The sequence below is a fragment of the Camelina sativa genome, chromosome 16 (assembly GCF_030686135.1).
Source record: "Camelina sativa cultivar CO46 ecotype springtype chromosome 16, ASM3068613v1".
In the NCBI taxonomy this organism is placed as follows: Eukaryota; Viridiplantae; Streptophyta; class Magnoliopsida; order Brassicales; family Brassicaceae; genus Camelina; species Camelina sativa.
Genome location: NC_141895.1, coordinates 24,188,304 through 24,212,674, shown reverse-complemented (window position 1 = coordinate 24,212,674; position 24,371 = coordinate 24,188,304). Strand labels below are relative to the sequence as shown.

At 36.2% G+C, this 24,371-nt stretch overlaps 2 protein-coding genes and 1 pseudogene across 52 annotated transcripts; all 3 read right to left on the bottom strand.

Annotated features, from left to right (window-relative positions):
* Positions 1–4,187: 4,187 nt before the first annotated feature.
* Positions 4,188–5,718, bottom strand: LOC104751670 (oxysterol-binding protein-related protein 1C-like). The gene is made up of 2 exons (XM_010473668.3): positions 5,203–5,718; positions 4,188–4,815 (listed from the first exon to the last, which is right to left on the bottom strand). The coding sequence occupies exons 1-2, from the start codon at positions 5,605–5,607 to the stop codon at positions 4,465–4,467; spliced, it is 756 nt and encodes a 251-aa protein (XP_010471970.1). The 5' UTR covers positions 5,608–5,718; the 3' UTR covers positions 4,188–4,464.
* Positions 5,719–5,948: 230 nt separating this feature from the next.
* LOC104751669 (serine/threonine-protein kinase MPS1-like) lies at positions 5,949–9,591 on the bottom strand (annotated as a pseudogene). The gene is made up of 6 exons (XR_015584897.1): positions 9,213–9,591; positions 8,480–8,854; positions 7,429–8,321; positions 7,113–7,313; positions 6,771–6,932; positions 5,949–6,663 (listed from the first exon to the last, which is right to left on the bottom strand). The product of XR_015584897.1 is annotated as a serine/threonine-protein kinase MPS1-like (transcript).
* Positions 9,592–10,392: 801 nt separating this feature from the next.
* LOC104751667 (uncharacterized) lies at positions 10,393–23,934 on the bottom strand. 50 transcript variants are annotated; one of them, XM_087492225.1, is made up of 51 exons: positions 23,782–23,934; positions 23,466–23,704; positions 23,305–23,385; positions 23,121–23,229; positions 22,776–22,923; positions 22,607–22,700; positions 22,409–22,537; positions 21,783–22,308; positions 21,637–21,702; positions 21,487–21,562; positions 21,284–21,404; positions 21,123–21,200; positions 20,936–20,975; positions 20,763–20,823; positions 20,513–20,628; positions 20,346–20,425; positions 20,098–20,194; positions 19,846–19,939; positions 19,623–19,708; positions 19,450–19,529; positions 19,109–19,209; positions 18,668–19,016; positions 18,504–18,557; positions 18,285–18,328; positions 18,075–18,178; positions 17,891–17,974; positions 17,733–17,819; positions 17,435–17,538; positions 17,143–17,325; positions 16,870–16,938; positions 16,692–16,784; positions 16,531–16,589; positions 16,154–16,406; positions 15,938–16,048; positions 15,732–15,793; positions 15,461–15,631; positions 15,175–15,242; positions 15,070–15,093; positions 14,805–14,847; positions 14,608–14,699; positions 14,390–14,483; positions 14,045–14,086; positions 13,681–13,926; positions 13,516–13,593; positions 13,287–13,428; positions 13,123–13,204; positions 12,952–13,040; positions 12,818–12,845; positions 11,382–11,605; positions 11,024–11,089; positions 10,724–10,950 (listed from the first exon to the last, which is right to left on the bottom strand). In XM_087492225.1, the coding sequence occupies exons 36-41, from the start codon at positions 15,495–15,497 to the stop codon at positions 14,478–14,480; spliced, it is 270 nt and encodes an 89-aa protein (XP_087348351.1). In that variant the 5' UTR covers positions 15,498–15,631; positions 15,732–15,793; positions 15,938–16,048; positions 16,154–16,406; positions 16,531–16,589; positions 16,692–16,784; positions 16,870–16,938; positions 17,143–17,325; positions 17,435–17,538; positions 17,733–17,819; positions 17,891–17,974; positions 18,075–18,178; positions 18,285–18,328; positions 18,504–18,557; positions 18,668–19,016; positions 19,109–19,209; positions 19,450–19,529; positions 19,623–19,708; positions 19,846–19,939; positions 20,098–20,194; positions 20,346–20,425; positions 20,513–20,628; positions 20,763–20,823; positions 20,936–20,975; positions 21,123–21,200; positions 21,284–21,404; positions 21,487–21,562; positions 21,637–21,702; positions 21,783–22,308; positions 22,409–22,537; positions 22,607–22,700; positions 22,776–22,923; positions 23,121–23,229; positions 23,305–23,385; positions 23,466–23,704; positions 23,782–23,934; the 3' UTR covers positions 10,724–10,950; positions 11,024–11,089; positions 11,382–11,605; positions 12,818–12,845; positions 12,952–13,040; positions 13,123–13,204; positions 13,287–13,428; positions 13,516–13,593; positions 13,681–13,926; positions 14,045–14,086; positions 14,390–14,477. The 50 variants fall into 50 exon arrangements, with proteins under 50 accessions (XP_087348346.1, XP_087348347.1, XP_087348328.1 ...); XM_087492220.1 differs by lacking the exon at positions 11,382–11,605 and having other exon boundaries at positions 10,393–11,089; positions 14,010–14,086; positions 16,154–16,204; ... (2 more) ...; positions 17,441–17,538; positions 19,444–19,529; XM_087492221.1 differs by lacking the exon at positions 11,382–11,605 and having other exon boundaries at positions 10,393–11,089; positions 14,010–14,086; positions 16,154–16,204; ... (2 more) ...; positions 17,441–17,538; positions 18,668–18,896.
* Positions 23,935–24,371: the final 437 nt, after the last annotated feature.

The window sequence follows — 24,371 nt, the reverse complement described above, 5'->3', positions numbered from 1 at the left end:
CTATATCGATTGATAATTTTTTTGTCATCCTTTAAACGCCAATCGTTATTGATTCATTTTTGTATTGTGTTGATTAATGTACGCATATACACAAACTGTAACATATAACACGTATACACTGTATGTTGTAATATACTCCGTATAATTAATAAAATATAGCCTTATATCGGAAGAAAAACATTATTCATCAATGCTAATGCTTTCTTGTTTTTTTAATGTATTTATTATTCGATCGGTAAAGACTTCTAAACCCGAGGCTATTAGGCCATTTTTATAGAGAGAATATAAGGGGTGTTTTTAGCTTAAAAAAATAGAAAAATAATAAATAGTGGCTTAAAACACTTTTTTTTAGTTTTTGACGTAGAATTGATCTTAGTTCAGTTCTAAATTGACGTGGCAAGCTGTGAATAGATATAATTTTTTGTAAACAATTTTTCACAAATTAAAAGAGGATCTTATTGAGAATATATGGAATAAATTTGGACATTAAACTATATTTAATTAAATAAAATGTTTGTGTGCTTTAATTAATTAATATGTTTTTTTTATCTTTAATGTTTTTGTTGTTTCATAAAAATTTGGTATTGTATTTTGAATTTTAGTAAAAGTTTTATAAGTTTGCAATTAAAATGTTATTATATAAATTTTGGTAATTGTAATATGTTTAAGAATATTATATTATTAAATCTTAAGATCTTAAACATGTTCTCCCAATAACTAACTTCTTAACAAAAGTTTTTAATTGCTGAAAACACTCTATAAATAATTTACATTATTTTCATAATATTTATATTCTAAAAATACCCTAAACTGATTTCCATATAAAGATGCCCTTACTTAAAATAATCTAGTGGAAAGTTATTGACTTCTCTTGTGGCTCTGTGGTTAGATTAATTTTGCATCGGTCTAATCATATAAGAAGCTGTCACTAATTGAAAAGCACGAGGTAACAATGATTATTGCAACAGTATTGTTTTGAAACCGATAAAAATGGATAACTAGGATTACTGTATATCATTTTTTTTGTGTGCGTGGGGTTTACTGTGATGCTAATCTTTTTAAACGTTTGTTGGAAATATATATATTACTAAACACTCCTGGAAAAGTTTATTCGACATGAAAATGCAATAGAGAACAAATTAAAAGATCGTTGAAGATCCCTTATAATATACATCGGTCTCACTAATAAATTATAAAACAAGATTGGGGAATTTCACGTTGTCAGATAGAGCTATTTTATTGAATTTGTTCAATATAGCTTGTTATTGGTTATAAGATTTTAAATGATTGTGTTTTAAAATTCAAGAGATGATACACATCTTTAATAATGCAAGAAGCTACTTATTCTCTTCTTATATTTTAACAATTATATAAAAAAAACAATCTTTTGTTTCGCATGTCCGAGCGACGTTGTGAGTATTTCATCTTAAAATAATTGATCGCATAGATTATGATTCGCCATGATTTGGGAAAAAGAAATTAGAGACAGAGTGGACAAGAGACAAATGACTCTAGTTTTGCGAATTATTTAATTAATTGTAAATCTAATTACGCGTCATTATCTACAAACTGCTCCTTTTCTTCTTAACAGATGGGATAATCAAGCTGAGCTGGCACATATGTGGGATCCTTTTATAACATTTGGGCTGTCACGGCCCAACTAATATCGTCGTGTACGAAGAATCCAACGACATAGACGGTGCCACGTGTTGAAGTCTTTAGCGGTCAGGATTCAAAGCACGTCATCAAAAAACTAGAGCGAACCACCTGTCTCGGGAGGGCGGCTGGCGTAAAGATACTACGAAGATTACGTTTCCTCTTTCTCAGAATAGTCACGTGCAACGTTCATGTTTGCACACGTGAGACTGTCAAAACATGATTTTTGAACTCGTAAAAATCTTTCGAGGGGGAAATTAGCAAACTGTTTTTATTTGTCCGACAGAAGAAAAACACCCATAATATAGGAGTTAAACACACCCCATAATATTGTTTTCGGATTTAAAGTAGAGTAATGGGTTAAAACGAAACTGATGATATATGCTTTTTGGAGTTACAATATAGAGTTTGAAAAATTGGAAAAAATAGGTTGAAGATGGTTTTAAAGGACAATTTATTAATGATGTTCTGATTTACAGCTGAAATTTGAACGTAAAACATTATTGTAAAATTCTGATCAAGATAAGAAAGGAAAACAGATTCTTGTACTAGAAAATTTGACATGACAATCTCTTAATGATAATTCTGTCATGTTAAGCAAAGCAGTAATGATAAATTATGTGAAAGGGAATTAGAAGAGAAAAGACAAAGAAGATGGATGACCGATAAGTCAGGTAGCCGTCCGCCGACCTATTACGTACGCATCAAAGCAGAAGACTCATAAGTCTTATCTTCCCAATTTCCAAATCACACAAAAATACAAATCTATTTTCAAACGAAATATTATGATTTGATAAGAGAGCTGAATCTCACCTTTCTTAACTTTAATCGATCTGCTATATTTATTTACATGCAAATAATTTCATAATTTTATATTACAAAAGCTAGTCATCACACATTATCAAGTTAGATAGTGTTTGTATACAACTTTTCATTCAAAACAAATTACTTCATTGCAAAAGAGTCGAGACAATACATCCAATAATGATTTTTTTTGTGTGCATCTTATAAAAATATGCTTATTTGTCACTCTGAATTAGTATAAAATAAAACAAAGGATATATTTATTAAAATAAAAACTGCAAACTTATCTCGGGATAAGAATAAAAAGTTATCAAGTTTAAAAAAATTGGGAAGTTTCTTTTGTGTAACCAAAGAGTTGGGACTGTAGTGTACTTTTGACATTTCAACCTGGTTATTGTCCAATGAAAATCATGATGAAACTGTTATCTTTTGGTCACACCTCAAAATGAATAGAGAAATATTATCTTACTTTTGTTTTTATTAGTGCTAAAATAAATATTATATGGTGGGGGATTGGTGACGTATGCAACTGGCCAACTAAAAGGCATGGGTCATAGAAGAGAGAAGAAGCTCAGGTATTGATGTAGCAATATATCCTTTGTTCTGTTGGAGAATCAAAAGCCCATTCCTCAATAAGCCTTACACCAACGTTATCACTCCAGGTTTTACCAAACTCATCATCCTTCTTACCATTTACTGTATTAATAAAAATGTTGACCCAAAATAAAAAAATGGTTTGAATAAAATTTCATCGTTTCCGACCACTTATTTTGGTTTTGTAGGTAAACTAGCTCCAACGTGTGTCATGTTCCTATTTTTTGATTCGATGTCAGCGCACCACAGCAAATCTTGTGGTTAATTACGTGCGATGAGTATAAACTAATAAAAAATATTTTGTATTCTAGTAATATCTCTTTTGCTCTATGTCTTTTGAATTCTGTATACAATAAAAAAAGAAGAGGAATTTGTAACGTACTACGAAAATGGAGAGATCACGCTGAAGTTCCAATACGTATATTTTAAAAAGAAATGATAATACAATTTAATGGACTTACGTATTAATGGGTTGTTAAAATTACGAATACGTCTCTTTGTCGTGTAAGCTGAAAAGGGAAAGCCCATGCTCATCGTTTTAATCTTTTCTTTAGTACCTTTCTGCTTCTTTAATTTTCGATATACAAAATAGTTTTTATAAGAAAAAAAACATATTAAAAGAAAGAATATAAAACTGAAAAGTATCAGATTGAACAGTCATACGTCTTCATCGTTGGCAGAAACGAACCCAATTGGATTTCGATTTTAGCTTCTATTATTATTACTTCTATCATCTTTGGTTAAAAACTTTATCTTTTGTTCTATTAAATATCAACTTAGATAATTCGAGGATTCGAATATACATTTTATTCATCGTCGTGACTTCATCATGTCCATTACGGCATTACGTAGCGTTTTCATGCATTATATTAATTTATTGATGGTGCCTGCCTACAGCTAACAACTACGTTATGTTATTGAAAAACGTTTTAAAACTTAGTAAGATTACTTTGAATGTCCACTAATTGAATCAGCATATATATACATTAACTCCATCAATATATTAAACCAAAAGATAAACATTGCAATATACAAATTCGTAACGTAATGATCTGTATTAGTCCCCAAGAGTTTTTAAAACTTTATCCTCTTCGAATACTAGTTTTTTTTTTTTCGAATACTAGTTTCTAATATACAAAAAAGTAATGTCACTGATATTACAAAATCAAATTGGGCCTATACCCATAAAGTAATTATACATAGCCACATAGGCTTGCACTAAATGACCTATGGGATTCTAGTAGTACTCACTACTCAGTACCTCACATCAACTTAATAATAGAACAAAAAATCCATATCAACTCCTGAATTTTTCATTATTATGCAAAAAAGTAAAAGTCTACTTTAATTTCAATTGATATATATCAAATGTCTAGAGATAAATCATGAAAAACTTAGGGTTAGTAAGTCTTAGGTGAGTTGTTGAAGTTGATGATATTGGTACTGTTTGAGCGACATGACCTCATTATGCAAAGCAACGAAATTGTTTTTCATTATGTCTTCGCAATCTTTGATGATTGTCTCGTTAACCTCTTCTTTCATTAATCTCTGTCTTAGTTTATCGGTAGAGAGTGAGACATTAGTGGTCGATGCCATTAACTCTTCGTTTGACATTCTTGGAAACGTTTCTTTAACAGCTTTTAAAGCTTCGATCCAAGCATTACGATCCTCACTCGTTGCTGCTCGTAAATGCAGACTCTTCGTGCCCGTGTATAAAGTGAATCTCTTTGCGTCTGATATGCTTTGTCCAATCGAAGAGACCTGTCAAAACACCCATATAAATCAATCACAGGTGTCAGGTGTGGAGCACTTCCAAATATATATATGGATTTGGCCGAGTTCAAAATCACCAGTGATTTAAGGCCGAGTTCAAAATCACCAGTGATTTAAAAAATCACATATGCAACCGGGGGTGTGGTTGATAGTTTTTAATTTTGTGGAGATACATTCAAAACTCTTATAAAATACATGTGAACTACCAAATCATAGCTGGAATTGTAGTTTTACTGTATATTTAGAAAAATTAAAAACTACAGGGGTAATTCCTAAATAAACAGAAATTTTAGGTGAATCCGTTTAAAATTTAGGGGTGTATCTACTATATTAAAACATTCAAAACTTAGGGGCGTATTCAAAATAAATCGAAACCTTGAGGTGGATTTGGCCGAGAGGTTTCCCGGGGCTATGAACATCACCGCGTTTGCTATGTCGGCAAATGAACCGTAAAGATTCGCCGCCGATCAGTTTAGATCTCCGATCCATCTCAACGGAGAGAGATATTTTATCAGGACCGTGGATTCTATAATACGATAAAACTCCGTCCTGGAGAACGAACCACCGCCGTTTCCATCCTTTGCCGTAGTTTATCCATTTGTAGAGGATCCCGGCGACTCCGTTCCCCGAAGGTGGTCGGTCTTCGTTGGTACGAGGACCAGCGGAGAGGCTGTACCGGAGATCATGGGCATGGTTTGTACGTGTGGAATGATGAGGGATGTTTAACGAAGCGGATCGAGTTGCGAGGTTGGATTTTGCGGCGAGTGGGGAAGAAGACATTGTTTGGGAACGATCGGAGAAATTTAGGTTAAAGGAATATAGTAAACCGGTGGTTGAAAGGAGAAGGTGAGAATAATAAGGTAATGGAGTTAGAGAGAGTTAAGGGGAAATCAATTTGGAAAGTGCGAGGGTTGCGTGGAGCGCAAGGTTGCTTTTGAGGTGCTTTTAAAACGATTAAAAAAATGCAAGTAAATTTGCTCATGGTGAGAATTTGCTTTCTAGGATTTTATTAATTACTCGAACGACAAAACGCGGTTACCGACGCCGTTTTAGAGTGTACGTAGTTACAGAAGAGAGAGACTAGTTAAGGTTTCATCGGCTAAAACATGAAAAAAAAGACGAGCACCCAACCAAATGATACATTCCAATACAAGAAAATCAAACATAACATTATAAGCAAACGTCTTCTTTCCAAATCTAACAATTAACATACCAATTTACAAAATCCAAAAGCCGTAGAATCATATCAGTACTGCTTACTTTTGTTATTCCTGCTTCAAGACCTCATAACCGATCCTGGAGTTGAATACAAAGTTCTGAAATCCGAGAGAGAAGCTGCTTACTTTGATCTCTTGTATCTAACCGATCGTTTCTTGGAAGAGGAGCAGGACAGAGAAGCAGTTGTTCAAGCTGAGAGATCATGGAGTTGGCTTTATCGCCATCACTACTGCAAGATTCAGCTATGAGATTGAGCAGTTTAATGGTTCTGACTTGAGGCTCGAGTGGGATGGGCGGCGCAAGGAAAGGATGTTGGAGAAGCTCAGGGATTCTCCATCTTTGGTTACGGTCCCAAGCTAGACATTTCTTCATTAGGTCAATAAGCCACGGGTTTGATAGTTGATTGTAAGTAATCTCGTGGTTCGGATCGGTTATGACTTTGAACTTTGCCCAGAAGGTCTTATAATCTGCAAAAGGCGTTCTTCCATATACCATTTGGTATAGTATGCAACCAAGTGACCAAATATCTGATGGTCTTCCACATTTTATAGTGTTTCCATTCTCATCGGTTTCGTTGCACATGAATGCTTCTGGTGACATGTAACTCAAAGTTCCCACCTGTTACAATAGATACATAGCCCCATTGATATCAGCACTTGTACACTAAATACAAAACAACTCTATGTATTCATGAGGACGAAAACAGAAACATGGGAGGATATTACCTGCGAATCTCGTTGAATATTCGTAGTGTCACTATTGATGGCCTTAGCGATACCAAAATCGATAAGCTTTAGAAAGCCTCTGACAAGAAGGAAATTTGCGGGTTTCAAATCAGAGTGTACAATGCGTTCCTCATGTATGGTGTTCACAGCTTGAAGTATTTGCTGCAATTGTTTTTCAATTCATATGAGAATCAGTACCTTCTTGAGCAAAAGACTCTGGTGTGAAATTATATAGAGTTTCCTACAATATTTGCTAAAAGAACAAACTGAAAAAGCTCCAATGCAAAAGAGAATAAGTAGTTCAGTATCATCAAGATGTAATTTGATGGGTAATGTAAGAACCTGCCAGTAGAACCGAAGCCAGTTTTCATCAATTGTCCGGTCAGATCCTTCGATTTCCCTCCATTTTTGGGACAACATGTGAGCCAGATCGATTTCTCCATATTCTAGTACCATATATATAAATCCATCGTCCTTAACTCTTCCATCTTTGTTACTCATTGTGCCATTTTGAACCTCCTTGAGTAAAGTCTTATCCGTGACCTAATTGCATAAGAGAATTTGTGTAATAGTTGAGATCAAAATTGCCAACAGCACTTCGAAACTACACGAGAATATAAATGCCCCATGGATCAGAATATGTATTAAAAGGAAGTACCTCGTAGTCTATTAGCTGAATTATGTTGGTTTTCCCTTTCAGCTTCTTTAAATATCCAATTTCCTGGCAAAATCCATATGCTGTAGCATAATCACGACCCTTGAGCTTGATTTTTTTTAGCGCATATATGGTACAATCTGAAGATATAACCTTGTGGACCTCACTGCTTCCTCCACTTCCTATCTTGCCAAGCCTCTGATAAAGCTTACCATTGACTTTAAAAAACATGTCTGGATCATAGTTTCTTTTACGAGGCGCAGATGGCCCTTTGCTACTTGCAACCTTTTCAAGCTTATCTTGGTTTTGTGGCTGTGAGCTAACACTGGTAAGCAACTCATCGGGTACACGAGCATTCGCTTGTCCATCGCTCCCATGACTGGAAGATCCCACTGGAGCTTCAAGTTTTGTCGTGCACTGTTGCTGCTTGGACTTTTCTGTCTCTTTGATTCTGACTTCTGGATCATTAGTTGAGGCTGGGATCTCAGATGCAGGGGAATTCTTATCAGCATGTAGTACGTTGCTGTCCTTGGAAAAAAGATAACAAGAAGGCAAGTTCCCTTGACTTTGAACAGCATGGGGTTTTGCGTTCGAATCAGCCTCAACATATGAACGAGAGACGAGGGTAGTAGCATTTAACATAGGAGCTGAAGACGAATGGATTAGCGTAGTTGTGGCACATGATGAACCCACGGCAGAACATTGAGTTTTAGGTTGGTTCAAGAAGTTGCGAAATTCTCCCAGCTGACCCTGTATCTTTGCTAATGAAGATGAAACCTTGTATTCAGATTTCAAACTGATCTCAGAATCAACAGTGTGGAGATTTTGATGTCTTGATCCAGTAGGAGCACCAAGTTGTGATGCGTCAGCCTGATTTGTTGCATCCCATTCCATATCTGCCAGGACAAGTGAGTCCAAGTAAGATTACTAGATCAACAAACCAACCGTAACTATGTTTATGTAAACTGAACCAGGGAGGGTATATGACAGTGGTTACAAACTGCTGAGTGTTATTTGAATTCGGGATAGAGAAACGAAAGAAGGAGGACATTACCTTGAGATGTGATGGTGGTGGTGCCAATGAGAGATTGGAACTTCCTCTGGACATTATCATTCTGAGATCCTACATCGAGATTGCTTCCTAAACTAGCATTATCAACAGCAGATTTTCCAAAATCCATCTGTTTGACAGACGGGGTAAAATTCTGACCAAACATATTACTAGTACTTCCTGAGACTGAAGGAAATGTAATGGAAGCATTCTCTAAAGATTCTCCAGCAACAGAAGAAGAGGCTAAGTTCCTTGTATCCTGTGTCAAAGTATTGGCAGCAAGACTCTGACTCAGCGTAACCAAACGTGAATTTTTAGAAGCTTGTTGTTGTGGAGCAACATTTCGTCGAGCCCCTAGAGTAGTCCTCTCCATTGTACCTGAAAAAATAAAACTCAACTAAAGGACTAAAAAAAAAAAAAAAAAACAGCTAAAATAAGAACCGTGAGTGTTCGTCTCCAAAATCAAAAAGTTTCAACTAGCAACTCATATCACCCACATCACGAATTCCACAAACCCATTAACCTAGCGCAATTAAAAGCCATTCTAAGAAGCGTAGACGTAAACTTTAACTTTACCAAAAAAAAAAGCCCTAAATTAGTGAGATTGAGCGAAATTCCCAAAACCCAAAGAAAACCCTAAATTAGTGAGATAAAAACTAGTTCCAGAAATAGAGATTTTTTCGTAAACGACCCAGAAAGATAGATAGAGAGAGAGAGAGAGAGAGAGAGGTACTACTGTGTGGGCGATGTCGTTTGAGAGCGGCTTGCACATTCCGGAATAATTCCGAGGAGGAGGAGGAGGAAGAAGAAAACGTTTCCTGGGTTAAGATGGGACGAACCAGACCCTTGGGAAGTTTATCCGGTCGGACCGGAAGGTTAGCCTCCCTGTCCATGGCTAGATCTCAACTGCATCTCCAATTTGCTTCACCGTTGATTTTTCCGTAACGAGAAGACAACACAGAGACGCAGCAGCAGCAGGCAGGAATCAAAATCCTCAATTTCTGGTTGAAACCAAGTCTAACGCCATCGCCGTCGAAATCTCCAAGAGTGGTAGTAGTAGTAGACAGACACAGAAGAAATGGTTTCAAAATTTCTTTAGGGAGGAAACAAAAATTAGAAAAAAAAAAATAAATAAAAATAAATAAATAAATGTTTTGAGTTTCGAACTCACTCCTTATTGCCGCTACTCCTTTGTCTCTCAAAATTGAAAATTCAATCCGAAATGATTAGATTTAAGGTCCATTGGGCCTTCGTTTGTTAAAGAGCTTATTATTAATTTGGGCTACTAAAGCCCATTATAAGCCTTTTAATCTTTTCGCGTTTACGAATTATTTATTAACCGAGAGATAAAGTGGGTGGTTTAGTAAATCAATCGGTATTGCTAATCTAACGGCGAAACTGTCAAAAATCATTGAGAAGACAGCCAAACGTTGTTGAAATACAACGGTAAGATTTTTTTTTTTTTTTCTTTAAAAGGGAAATATTAAAGAAATACGAATATAGCCGTTTGTGAAGTTTGCAAAACATCTCTTACTAAACTCTCTTTACTAGACTCTCTCATTCCCAACACATCTCTTCCTTCTCGTAGAAACTTTGAATCAATTCTTCTGTTCCACCAAAGTAATAATAAAAAATAAAACCACTCTCACGTAATTATGATTAGGGAAGAATGGTTCTAGTATCCACGTAATTATGTTTCAAACTTTTTTGGGGGGTTTTCTCTGAATAAGTTGAGAAAATATAAAATTGAGATCATAAAAGTAGTATATTGATATTGTTACATGTAATAAACAGTTGAGATAAACACCTCTCGTATCAGTAACCCACTAACACTTAAGTATTTAATGCTTGTTTGAGTGACACTAGTCTCAGAAAACGACCAGTTCGAGGTTTCCAAAACATTAGAACGAACTTGCTGTGTGAAGTACTGAAGTTTATTCAGAAAATTACATCCATTCGCTAGTTCGCTGACCTTTTCGTTGGTCATTCTGAAGAAAAAACAAACAATGTCCACATGTGTGTATTATGTTTGGATTAGCATAAAAAAAAACTAGTTAAATTGTGTGTCAGTTTCTTAATCCTTGGAGGAAATTCATGAGCTTGTCACAGCCAGACATATTGAGATAACCAAGCTCTGTTTTTTCTCTTACTGTTGAAGGCACTGCTTCCAATTGATGTTCTGTTCAGATTCATCCATTGTATGGGATAAAGGAAAAACTAGGAATAGATGTAGCACACAGAAATGGATTAACAAACCAACCAGCAACCTGAAATATCTACTACGATAAAGACTTACAAATTGTGATCAATCCTTGAGGCAACCAGTGACGACGAACTCAGATATTTACTTCTCTTAAATACAAGTAAACTATAACAATCAGACGTAATGCACAAAAAGAACCAATATGGGTAACAACCACACAGCAAACAAAAATACCAAGAATCAAACCCCAGGAAAAAGCAGCTCATGAAACCTGAATCAACCAAAGATGAAAAACTCCATTATATGCGAGTGTAAGAGAAAAAAAACAAACATGGAAAAGCCACCTCACTGGTTGTTAACAGCGGTCATGATACAGAATAAAACTAGCCTCCTATGCATCCTCAGTATACCTATAAAGAACGGGAGCATTTCACATAAGAAAAAACCACGTCACAAGCATATGAGAGTATGATCAAACACACTAAACATAGCTGTAGCATGATGAGAGCTAGGACAACCAGATATAAAGGGGAAAGAAACCAGTTAGTAACCTGACATTCAAATGAAAGGTGATCTTAAACCACACAGGTCTAGCCCTAAGCAGTCAATACAAAACTACTGACATATAAACATTCAATACAAAACTACTGACAAAGGACAAAGTATAAGAACAAACTCGTTTTGAAGGGAATTTAAGATCACCTTTCATATGAACGTGTGTAGAGAGCTGAAAAACAGAGAGGAGGGATAGATGAAAATCTGGAGAACACTATAAGACACAGAAGACTGATAAAACCTAACCAACAATAACCAAAATTAAATATATCAACCAATAGCAAAAAGGTGTACAGATGCGAAGAAACCAGAAACACGATATTTATACTCAAGCCATCCTTCCCTCCTACAATGCCTTCAGCCTCTAAGATCTAAACCAAAAATTTCACCAAAAAATCATAAGAAAGCAAAAGGTAATATACCAAACCCTAATAAACAAACAGAGAGAAATAAGAAACCGGCAAAGAGGTAACATGGAATGCCGAGAGATCAAAGATCAACTGAGACCGAATACAACAGAGGTGATTGTTGATATAACAGGCAGTTGTGTTATTCGGGAAAAAAACAAAAAAAGATGCAGCACAGGAAAATCAGAAGAAACCAAAAGATGATAGGCGAGAAGATAGATTCAACTCAACATAGAAATCCCATTGCCTCCACGATTTGTATCAACATACAGCAAAAACAATCTGCTTAGGAATTGAATTTGGGAAAAAGGACACCGGTAAAAGAGAAAACGTGTGACATAATCAATCAATCAAAGCCATCACCAATCAATATTCATAGCATCCTCCACAATCTAAATCAACAAGAAAAACGGAAAAGTAAATAAGAAAAGACCACCCAAGCAATTTAGAAAAGTGAACATTCATTGTGGCAGACTGGCCGTTTTGTGACTAATCGGTGCAAGAAGTAATCTACACCCGAACATAAAAGCCACCTCACAGGTTGTTAACAACGGTCATGACTTATGTCTAGCTTTCTGCATAAGATGAGCTCAGACTAGAACAGTCGTAAGACTCCACAATATTCAATACAAAAACTACGTCAGTAGACATATTCATCTTAAGAAGGTCAAAAAGACAAGTACAAACCCATATAACAAAAGAACTTATGGCCATCTTTCATCTGACTACTACTAGACTGCAAAAGATTAGAGTCAAGTGATGGATGAAAGAAATCCAGCTGGAAGACACACACAGGAAAAAAAAAATATGAAACATACCAATTGAGATCAGCAACTAGTGAGGAAATCAAAGGCTAAAGATACCCAGTAAACATATAACAATCAGAAGAAATTTACAGATAGACAAATAAACCCAGAAAGATGGAATCCCCAAGTTCATCCCTGTGGAGAGAACTTGTAGACTTGAAAGGGATCTAGGCAAACAAGTCTAAACAGAACTTCTACTTGCATCATTCAAATTCACATAGAAAGAGAAACACCATCCCAAACAGAAGTGATTAGCATTTAAACTATAGAAAAATGCAGACATAAAATCAGAAAGAGTAAAAGAGAAGAAACCGCCAACGAGGTAACAGAGATACTGTAGATGAAAAGTTAACAAAATGGAACTACGTACCTCCTTCACATTCTCGACATTCTACAACCTAACACAAGCAAAGAAAAACATTAGCCTATCCGTGGACAGTAAAAATATAGCCAATATTGAATAAAACAAGTGATAGGCAAAAAGGTGTAAAGATGCGAGGCAACCTGAAACTTAAACTCAGAATTCAAACGCTCCCACAATGTTTGTTTTTTCTCTTTGAACCTCCAACACAGTAATCCTAGTTCCTCATGATCTGCATCAAAGAGAGACAGAGATGTTTTTTTCACTTTATATAGAAAGAAACAGAAAAAATCGGTTAAGAGGAAGAAGACTACCTGAAGATGTAGCGCAGAGAAGACAAAAACGATCCACTAAATCAAAAACATGACCAACCGATCAAGCATCCTCCTCCACAATCTAAAATAACAGAGCCACAAACAGGTAAAAATCCCATGAACATAATAAAAGAGCCTTGAACGATTCAATTTAGAAACCAAACCCTAGCAAAGCCATATGAATCAGTTTCTAGATGTAAGGTAGCCATAAAGTTAAACTCAGAAATCTTATGCACTCCCACAGCAATATTTTTTCTTCTTTTTCTCTTAGAACCTCTCACACAGTAATACTAGTGTTTCCACAATCTGCATCAAAGAGAGACAGAGATGTTTTTTTTCACTTTAAATAGACAGAAAAAAAAAAAAAAAATCGGTTAAGAGGAAGAAGACTACCTGAAGATGTAGCGCAGAGAGGACAAGAACAAGCCATCAAAACTAACACCAACTGATCAAAGCATCCTCCTCCACTATCTAAAATTAACAGAGCCAAGTAGAGTTAAAAATCGTATAGTATGAACATAATAAAAAAGCCTTGAATGATTCAAATTAGAAACCAACCCCTAAAAGAGCAACATGAGTAAGAGAGTGACAACGATCAGTCAGAGCCATCTCCGATCAATCGCATGATCAACAAAACAAAAACGACATTATGTAACTAGAAGATAAGACAAAACCATCGAACCAAAGTGACAATAAAGAAGTAAATAGAGATGAGTTTAGAGCAAGGAACCCATGAGAACGCTTGAAGACAATAACATGGATTAGAAAACGTGATGATTGGATCATGGTTTGCTTCCAAACGACCTGCAAAACGAAGAAAGAACCGTAAGGAACAAAACAAAACAGAAAAAAAAGAAGAAAAAGACGTGTAAGAGGAAGAACAAAACCCTTTGAAGAAATAGCACAGAGAAGAAGAGTGTACATCAAAACCATCACTCTTATCGATAAATGCATCATCCAAAACCTGAAACAACATAAGAGCAAGTAAATAGCATGAACATATATAAAGCTACCTATGCTACCCGGGGGTCTCTCGGTTGGGAGATGTTTTCTGCAGTTGGTTTGCTACTCGCTACTAATCTTTCACGCAATACTACTTTAAGTTTTGTCTTTCTAAGTTTCAATCCTTTTTCAAGATAAGGTTGCAAATATTGTAAAGGAAAACCGTTTTTTGGTTGAATAAAATTTACATTCATTCAAAAAAAAAAAAAAAAAGAAAAATTAGAAACCAAACCCTAGAAAAAATCAGTTAAGAGGAAAATACTACCTGAAGATGTAGCGCAGAGAAGACAAAAACGATCCACCAAAACCATCACCAGCCGATCAAAGCATCCTCCTCCACTAAAATATAGGGTCTAAGGCTTAAAACATACATGCCAACATCACTAGAAAGATTAGCGACATTACTGTTAACCTGAAAATTTCAAAACATGGCAAAATAATGTTGAAGACTCCCCAATGGCACAGTCCAAAAGGAATAAATACCTGAATTTCTCGAGCGTTTTGCATGAGAGGATAAGATAGAAGAACAAACTCGTTTGCAAGACATATCTTACATCTGCGAAGTGAAGTGCTATCTGGAAAACAAACACAAAGGTCAAGAAACAATAGCCATTAGTTAATTAAAAAAACAATAGGCAGAGAGGTGTATATGTGAAGTAACTAGAAACTCGAAGTTATACGCAAACCATCCTTCCCTCCAACAAGGCCTTGAACCTCCACGATCTAACACAAGCAAAGAAAAACATTAGCTGATCTGTGAACAGTAAAAATATAACAAAGGGAAAGAAGAGACCGTGAAAGAGGTAACATGGAGCAACGACAGATAAAGTGAGACATAACAGAACAAAGGTCAACTTGTGCTTGTAATGAAGACAGTGGTAATAAAAAGATGTACCACCGAAGAAACATAAAAATATGACAGACCAGAAGAAAGATTTATCATACCAGTCCCACCGGTGCCTCCATGATCTGCATCAGAGAAGATATATTTTCGTTAAAAAGACATTGAATACAAAAACTAGTTACAAAAGACACAGTTCAAGAACAAACTCGTGTAGGAAAGAATCTGTGGATCATCGATCTCTCATCTGAATGTGTGTCCACAGCAACAACATCATCTGGGAAACACAAGAAACAAAGGACCAACACTAGCCAATATTAAATAAAACAACTGATATGCTAAAAGGTGCATAGATGTGAGGTAACCTGAGAGTTAAGATCAATGATCTGCAAGAGAGAGAGAGAGAGAGAGAGAGAGAGAGAGAGAGAGAGAGATGTTTTTCACTTATTTGGAAAGAACAAAACAAAAATCGGTCAAGAGGAAGAATACTACTACCTGAAGATATAGCCAAGAGAAGACCAAAAAGATTCATCAAATAAAACCATCACCAATCGATCAGTGATGGAATGACTACAACAGTGTCAATAAGAAGAAAGTGTATCTTTGGGAAAACTTGGTCTAAGACCTTCAAGGCAAACCAGCAGAACCACGAACAAGGATGTCAGCCTGTGGATATGCAATCAAAACACACACATAAAGGTACCAACTTTATGAAGATAATGAATTCACATAGAAAGATAGTTTGACATCATAAAATAAGACATACCTATAGCAATGTGGTGACACTACGATTCCACTTCATTATCAATTCCACTTCGTCTCAGGTCCCTACAACAATAAAATTCCCAGTTAAGCAAATTGTTTTCAAAATTTAATATGAAGAGAAACACTGATTATAAAATTTCAAAGGAACACAAGGAACAAATAATAACACAAAATCATACATAAGTGAAGGATGATATGAAATAAAACCTGGAGGTGTTCTTCTTCTCCTGCTTCTTGGACGTTGGCTCATGAATGATGTCATTTATGGAATTAGTTGTACATGCTCTCTACCTTCAATGATGATCTCCTTGTACAAACCTATATGTTAAGGATACAAAACTATAATTCACACACACACTAACTCAGTCAAAATCATATAGATTTATAAGAAGAAGACACAAAAAAAAGGAAAAAGATACATACCTCTCTCTGACTTGTTTGCTCTCTCGTCGCTATTATAATGCTTCAACGATTCTGAGAATCAGAAGACAAGAAATTTCTGACTCCTCTGTTTCGTCTTGATTTCAAACAAAGGGGAATGAAGGAGAAGATGCTTCAAAACGACAACCTCTCAATAAATGGACCCTAAAGAAGAATATGGGCCGCCAACTAACACCAAAAGCCCAATTCCAGAATTTTCAAAACACTGTCGTTTCAAGCCACAACGATCATCTTTCTTCATCATTCACGACACGACCAAAGGTAACAACAGAGCAGAGGTTAGAGTTCAGTTAGCGATGATGAAGTGAAGAGTACTCTAAGTAAAGTAAAATTACACAAAGAAGGACAAACAAACCAACCTTGGATCGTGGCAGAAATCTCCTTCAAGATAGGGGTCATTGTTTGGCTGGCTCGGAACCTATGAGAGAGAGTAAACAAAATCATCAGGTGATAGATAGTCAATGGAGAAGAGAAGAGGATTTGCCAATAATATAATAGAGGTCTGAGAACAAACCCTGACCGAGTAATATTGAACCACAGATAGATACTCTATCTGGAATAAGGAACCCATGGCTTTGAGGTTTAAAGCTCTAGGAACCATAATTCTCCATACCTACAGCAACATATTAAACCCAAAATCTCAGTCTCGATCAAAAATAAAGAAACAAGAACAAATCTATAAAGCGAATTCGACTCACAATTCATGGATCAGTTGAGTAGTAGATCCGAACCATCTTCATGTTGCTCTCTCTCTCGCTTTCTCTTATCTGTTAAATTTGTTGGGATGGAACAAAGAAAACAGCATCAGAAAGATGAGTGTAGGTTTATTCAAAGAGAATTGTCAATAGCGCGAAAGCACAGTGTAGTATCTAAATCTGAAAGAAAAGGTCACTCTATTAATTATCACCAAGATTCAGCAAAACAAGGCATGTGGTTAGTCAGGATAACGTGATAATGATGCAGTTTTGTACCTTTCTTTCGGTTAAACGATAATAGCTCAGCAGCACTCCGCTATGAGCATCAACATTAGGCCACGGGTGGTTCTTGACGAAACTCGCCATGGTCTGTAAACATCATCAATCCAATAGAAAGAGCCAATTAAACACCATCAATCCAATAGAATAAGTTTTAATTCTTGAAAGCATCTCTGCGATCTGCAAAAAGAGAGCAAAAAGTAGAACCATCAGATGCTAAATTGTAATTCTAATAGAAAGAGCCAATTAAAGAGAAAATCCCCTAATAAAGACCCTAGAATTGTTATACCTTTACTTGCTCGATCAAGCCAGATAAGAGTTGAAGAAGAAGAAGAAACGTCATGGAAACAAATGATGTGTCCTCCTCCGATACTCACTTGGCACCATATCCAGCTAATTCATCAACGATACTCAAGAGTTTAAAGACAGGAAAAGAGAAGAGAAGGTGATCGTCGTTTATCAATTTCTCTAACAGGAAATTGTACTTGCATGATGGTGAAGAAGAGTGAGGATGATTCTACTATTCATGTCGTTATTGTTTGGGTCATCCTCAACCCTAAGGCTAAGCAAAGCAGAAGTTTGTTTACCTCTGTGCTTGCTTTGTTAGGAGTAACTTGTTATTTCCTGAGGCTTGCTTTGTGTTGTAGCTACTGGTTCTATCACGACACTTTATCCTGCAATAACAAGAACGGTTAAAAGAAGTAGTTGAACTTAAACAGTAGTGATCGATGATTTGAAACAAAACCTTGAGAGGTTCGTTCTTCTTCTTTTTGGACGTTTGCTCATGGTCTCATTCATGGAAGTTGAACATGGTCTCTAGTCGATCTTCCTGCAGTCAGTGAGACAATCAACACATGAAAATAATAATGGTTAAAAAAAGTAGTTTAACTTAGTCAATAGTGATGGATGATAATGATTTGAAACAAAACCTTGAGGGGTTCTTCTTCTTGTTCTTCTTGGATGGACGTTACTCATGGTCTCATTCATTGATCGGTGGAGCTAGCTAGCAGCTATGTTTGTGACACTCGTTTCCCTGCAATTAGTGAGACAATAAATCAACACATGAAATTAGAAAAGAAAAAAAAATCTAGAATCAGTCAAATAAAGTAATAAGATGAGAGTAGTTAAAAGAGAAATACGCCATGGAAACAACAAGGTCCTCCCATCCTCACTTGCACCATATCTGAATTCATCAAGAAGAAAAAAGATAGAATTCAGTTGCATAACCTGAATTAAGCTCAATCAAACGTCAAAGTAACAAGAGACAACTTAAAAAATCAATGATGAGGAGGAATTAATTGCAGTCATGCAGTGAGATATGGAGTGAATCAATATGATATTCTAACAATTTGGCTGACCTGTCTTGATTTTGCAATTTTTCCACCTGCTGCTAGCGCATCTTTTCCAACAATCTGCACGCAAAACACAATGAGCCGGTCAAATAAATTCCTTTTAGAAAGATTTATGTGCTAAGACTGATTTTATTCTATAACTCAAGTCAAGTTTAGATGCCAAGACTAACCTTAAGATGTATATCGCTGAGACAAGAGGTCATTAGTCACGACACTAATACTTATACAAGGATAACTGACACGTAGCTGGACTATTTCATTAAGATCGTCTTTCATTAAGTGAATACACCGGTGACACAACCGTCACCAGCATAATCCCAAGCATGCTATGTTTCAAGCTCAAGTGAATAAAAATGCTCTGTCTCTTCCCAATGCCTTCTGGCATGTCCTCCCATGTGCCTACGATAAGTATATAACAAAGCAAAATGGTTGCACATGCTTGAAAAAATGCCAGCATTCCAATGCTTCATTGATCATTGAAGCTTAATCGGATAATATATCAACAAAAATGGTCTCAAACTGCATATATATGAAACAATCAACCCATAGTAATTATTTACACAATTTTCAAAAGAATTATCAAGGCTGACTAGTTTGGCAAAAGAATTTACCTGTTGGCGGGTCATCGCAGCATTGTCAACATACATATGTGACAGCTCAACATCAGGATATTCAGAGGCTCTCTTACTCGTTTCTTCCATAAAATTGAGGCCTGCAGAGAACAAATTGCATTGGCATCAGTGTTATATGTGTTCCACATGAAACAAGAGAGAGGAAAACAAGTAAAAGAAACACAGCTTGCCACGCCGTTTCGGAGCAGTATCAAAGGCAACACGAGCAGTTCTATCAATCTAAGTAACATAAGAAATGCTTTAAAGGATTAGTCCATCTCAGAGAGAGAAGAGGATTTCATTTGCCAATAAAATAGAGAGGTCTGAGAACAAACCCTGACCGAGTAGAATTGGACCATAGATAGATAAGGACCCATGGCTTTGAGTTCGAAGCTCCAGGAACCCTAATTCTCCATACCTACTAGAGAAACATAAAACAAAAATCTCAGGCTCGATCTAAATTGTAAATTAGAAACAAAAAGACAACAACTTTTAAAAGACAAATTCGACTCACAATTCATGTGCTTGCTTCGGTAAGAGTAACTTGATATTTCTTGGCTTGCTTTGTGTTGTAGCTACTGGTTCGAATAGATCTCTATCCTGCAATAATAAGAACAGTTAGAAAAGTAGTTGAACTTAGATAATAACAATGCAAGATATGTGTTAGCTACAGATGAATAACTCTAGAAAAGAGAAAAGGCAAAAGAAAGCCAAGATAAAGAGGAGAACTCACTAACATTGAGTGAACATGATCATTAACTGTGAATCCAGCTGCTTCCTAGTAAACCAATAAACTTACAAGTCACCACCAGTTATTGTGTCTCCCTCTGACTGCAAAAAAAAGTTGAATTCAGTTGAGCATCAAGACTAACACCAAATGAACACTTCAATAGAGAGATATATGCAGTCAAACAAAACACATTACCAAAATTGATTGGGCTGGGAACAAGTCCCAAGGACAAACTTTGTCAGAGACATGAACTACAAACCTGGCACAGCCGCACGATGAGACAACTCTTTTGACAGCCCCTGAACTTGTTCTTTGCTCTTTAATAAAAAAATCGCTTTTGAAGAAACGACGGACCACTTTCACAGGAAAATAAGAAACGGCAAAGTATGTTCTCAACAAGCGAACAGTTGTCGGTTAAAGAATAACACACACACACACACTAATTTGTAAGAAATATGTTTGTATTAGTACTCCATGCTGCAATTTGGGGAAAGTAGTAGATCGTACCTTTCAACTTGCAGCTTCATAGAGATATTTGTGACTGTCTATCCCGAAACAGAGTGTCTCCCACAATGACAAGAACCAACCTTAACCAAAGTATGATGAAAATAGTAAGAATGGTTAAAACAAAGTATGCAACTTAAACATAAGTGATGGATGATATGAAACAAAACCTCGAGGCGTTCTTCTTTTTCTTCTTCTGGTTGGACGTTGGCTCATGGAATGGTGTCATTCATGGAATTAGTTGTACATGGTCTCTACCTTCCTTGAATATGATGATCTCCTTGATCTGATTCACAAAATAATTAAACCTTAAAATTGTAATTGTAACCAAAAAAAAAAAGAAAACCAACAAAAACAGCAACTTTAAAAAAAAAACGCAAATTCATCGAACAAATCAGTAGAACCAGTTTATGTTGTTACCTTAAGCATGTTTGGCGACGATTGTGTTCTGAATCAACTCAGTCATGTAAATCACCGGCACCTGTTTCATAGAATCAAAAAGAAACAAACCCATCAAAGATACAAAACTATATTCGTACACACTGACTCAGTAAGAATCATAGAATTTATAAGAACACAAAAAAGATACATACCTCTCAGAGACTTGTTTGCTCTCTCTTCGCCATTATAATGCTTCAAAGTATCTATGAAATATCAGCAATCTTATCCGAAAAAAATTCTCACAGCAAAAAAATTCAGAACCTCTCACAGTAATCCTAGTGTGTCCACAATCTGTTAAATAGGCAGAAAAAAAAAATCGGTTAAGAGGAAGAAGACTACCTGAAGATGTAGCGCAGAGAGAACAAAAACGAGCCATCAAAACCATCACCAACCGATCAAAGCATCCTCCTTCACGATCTAAAATTAACAGAGCCAAGTAGAGTTAAAAATCGGAAGAACATAATAAAAAAGCCTTGAATGATTCAATTTAGAAACCAAACCCTAGAAGAGCAACATGAGTAAGAGAGTGATGATTGGAGCAAGGAACCCATGAGGACGCTTGAAGAGAATAACATGGATTAGAATACGTGATGACTTGATCATGGTTTGCTTCCAAAAGACCTGCAAAACGAGGAAAGAACCGTAAGGAACAAAACAAAACAAATAAAAAAAGTATAAGACGTGTGAAGAGGAAGAAGAAAACCCTTAAAGGCGTAGCACAGAGAAGAAGCGTGTCCATCAACGCCATCACTCTCATTGACAAAAGTATCATCCAAAACCTGAAAGAACATAACAACAAGTAAATAACATGAACATATATAACGCAACCGATGCAATGTAGATGTTAGGTAACCTGATCATACGCACTCCCCACAATGTTTTTTTTTCTCTTCGAACATCCCACCTGGTGCCTTATGATCTGAATCAAAGAGAAACAGAGATGTTTTTTTCACTTTTAATAGAAAAGTTCTTTATAAAAATCGGTTAGAAGAAGACTACCTGAAGATGTAGCGCAGAGAAGACAAAAACGATCCATCACCAACCGATCAAGGCATCCACCTCCACTAAAATATAGGGTTTTAGGCTTAAAACATACATGCCAACATCACTAGGAAGATCAACGACATTACTGTTAACCTGAAAAATTCAATAACATGGCAAAATAATGTTGAAAACTCCCCAATGGCACACTCCAAATCTCAGGAACCCGAAATAATTCATGGAGTACATTAAAACAAACAAATTGCAACAGATTTGGGAGGGAAAAAGGAATGAATACCTGAATTTGTCGAGCCTTTTTCATGAGAGGAAAAGATAGAAAAACAAACTCGTTTTGTAATGGTAAAATAAATCATAAAATTTTCATGTCAGGCAAGAATATAAATCCAACTTAACCTGAACTCCATGGAAGATAATTTCCCAAAATTCCTGGTCCAAGAGAAGAAACAAACAAACCTTGGATCGTGGCAGAATCTCCTTCAAGATAGGGGCCATTGCTTGGCTGCACCATTGGCTGGCTCGGAACCTGAGAGAGCAAACAAAATCATAACACACATTAAAAAAAGAAAATTAGCTTATTGATTAAGATTTTGAGACATGTAGAGACAGAGAGAGCGAGAAAAAACCTGTGGACGCTGAGATAAAGCCTCATAAGCTCTTTCATCTGAGGACTACCATATCCCAGCATGTGTGAAAAATTTGAAGCATAACCCAAAGAATCATCTAATGGAATGATGCTACCATCCTTGTACATCCTGCAATGTTAATTCATGAAACTAGAGGTCACAAAAAAAAAACACAAAGCAGAGACATGAACTACAAACCTGGCACAGCCGCACGATGAGACAACTCTTTTTGACAGCGCCTCAACGAGAGAGAGAGAGAGAGAGAGAGTCAAATAAATCAATCAACGCCCAGCTATTTCACAGAACAAAAACTTTAATTAAAGCGAAATATAGAGATTTAGAAGAAGAAGGAACAAGGAGGAGGTACCTCTTATCAATACCAAAAGCTCAGATCAGTCCCTCACTCCTCACTCCTCACTCCTCAGTCGTCACTCCTCCGTTCCGTTTTGTTTTCAGACAAGGGGATGGAAGGAGACGATGCTCCAAAACGACAACGTCTCATCAACTAATGGACCCTAAAGAAGAAATAAAGAATTATGGTGAGCTAATTAACACCCAGAGCCCAACTCCCATAATTCCTAAACAGAGCCCAGTGTTAAGACTTACGACAATGAAAAATCACATGAACATATATGTAAAGCAAGCAACCTATGCGCAATATTTTAAAAACCAAATCCTAGAGAAACATTAGCATAGATGAACATATATATACCTCACCAACAATAGCCATTAGTATAAATGTGAAGTAACTAGAAACTCCACAAGTTATATACTCTCAAACCATCGATCCATCCCTCCAACAGGTCCTTAACCTCCACGATCTAACACAAGCAAAAAAACAAAACATTAGCTGATCTGTTTGAACAGTAAACATATAACAAAGGGAAAGAGGAGACTTCAAAGAGGCAACAGGGAGCAACGCAGATCAAAGGCATTCTCCTTCAAGATAAACTGAGACATGACAGCAAGAACATCATCTGAGAAACAGAGAACCAACAAAACCAAAAATTAAATAAAAACAACTGATAGGCAAAATGGTTTATAGATGTGAGGTAACCTGAAAGTTCAACTCAGAAATCAATCCCACTCCCACAATGTTTTTTTTTTCTCTCTCTTCGATCCTCCCACACGGTAATCCTGGTTCCTCATGATCTGCAACAAAGAGAGACATTAGCTGATCTAAAAGAAACACTAAAATAAAATATAAAAGGGAAAGAGGAGACCGTCAAAGAGGTAACAGGATCCGACGACGACGACAGATCAAAGGCATCATCCTTCAAGTAAGTTCAAGATTAACTGAGACATAAAACAGAACAAAGGTGATAATAAAAAGATGACAGACCAGAAGAAAGATTTATCAAATCAGAGTGTACCTTTGGGAAGACCTTAAAGGCAAACCTAGAATTCCAACCAGCAGAACCACGAACAATATGATGTCAGCCTGTGGATATACAATCATAACACACACATAAAATAATGGTACAAAGTTTATCATATTAGTCCCCCTGTGCCTCTGCCTCCATGATCTGCATCAAAGAGAGAGATATGTTCGTTAAGAAGACATTGAACCAATAATTAAAAAGGGACAAATTTTAGGAACAAACTCATGTAGGAAAGAATTTGTGAACCCATCTCTCATCTGAATGTGTGTACACAGCAAGAACATCACCTGAGAAACACAAGAAACAGAGGACCAAACAAGAGCTAATATTAAATAAAAACAACTGATAGGCAAAAAGGTGTTAAAGATGTGAGGTAACCTGAAAGTTAAATCATACGCATCTCCCACCTGGTGCCTCATGCTCTGCATCCAAGAGAAACAAAGATGCTTTTTTTCACTTTATATAAAAAGGGTAAAAAAAAAAAAAAAAAATCAGTTAAGAGGAAGAAGACTACCTGAAGATATCGCAGAGAAGACAAAAACAATCCATCAAAACCATCACCAACCGATCTAAGCATCTTC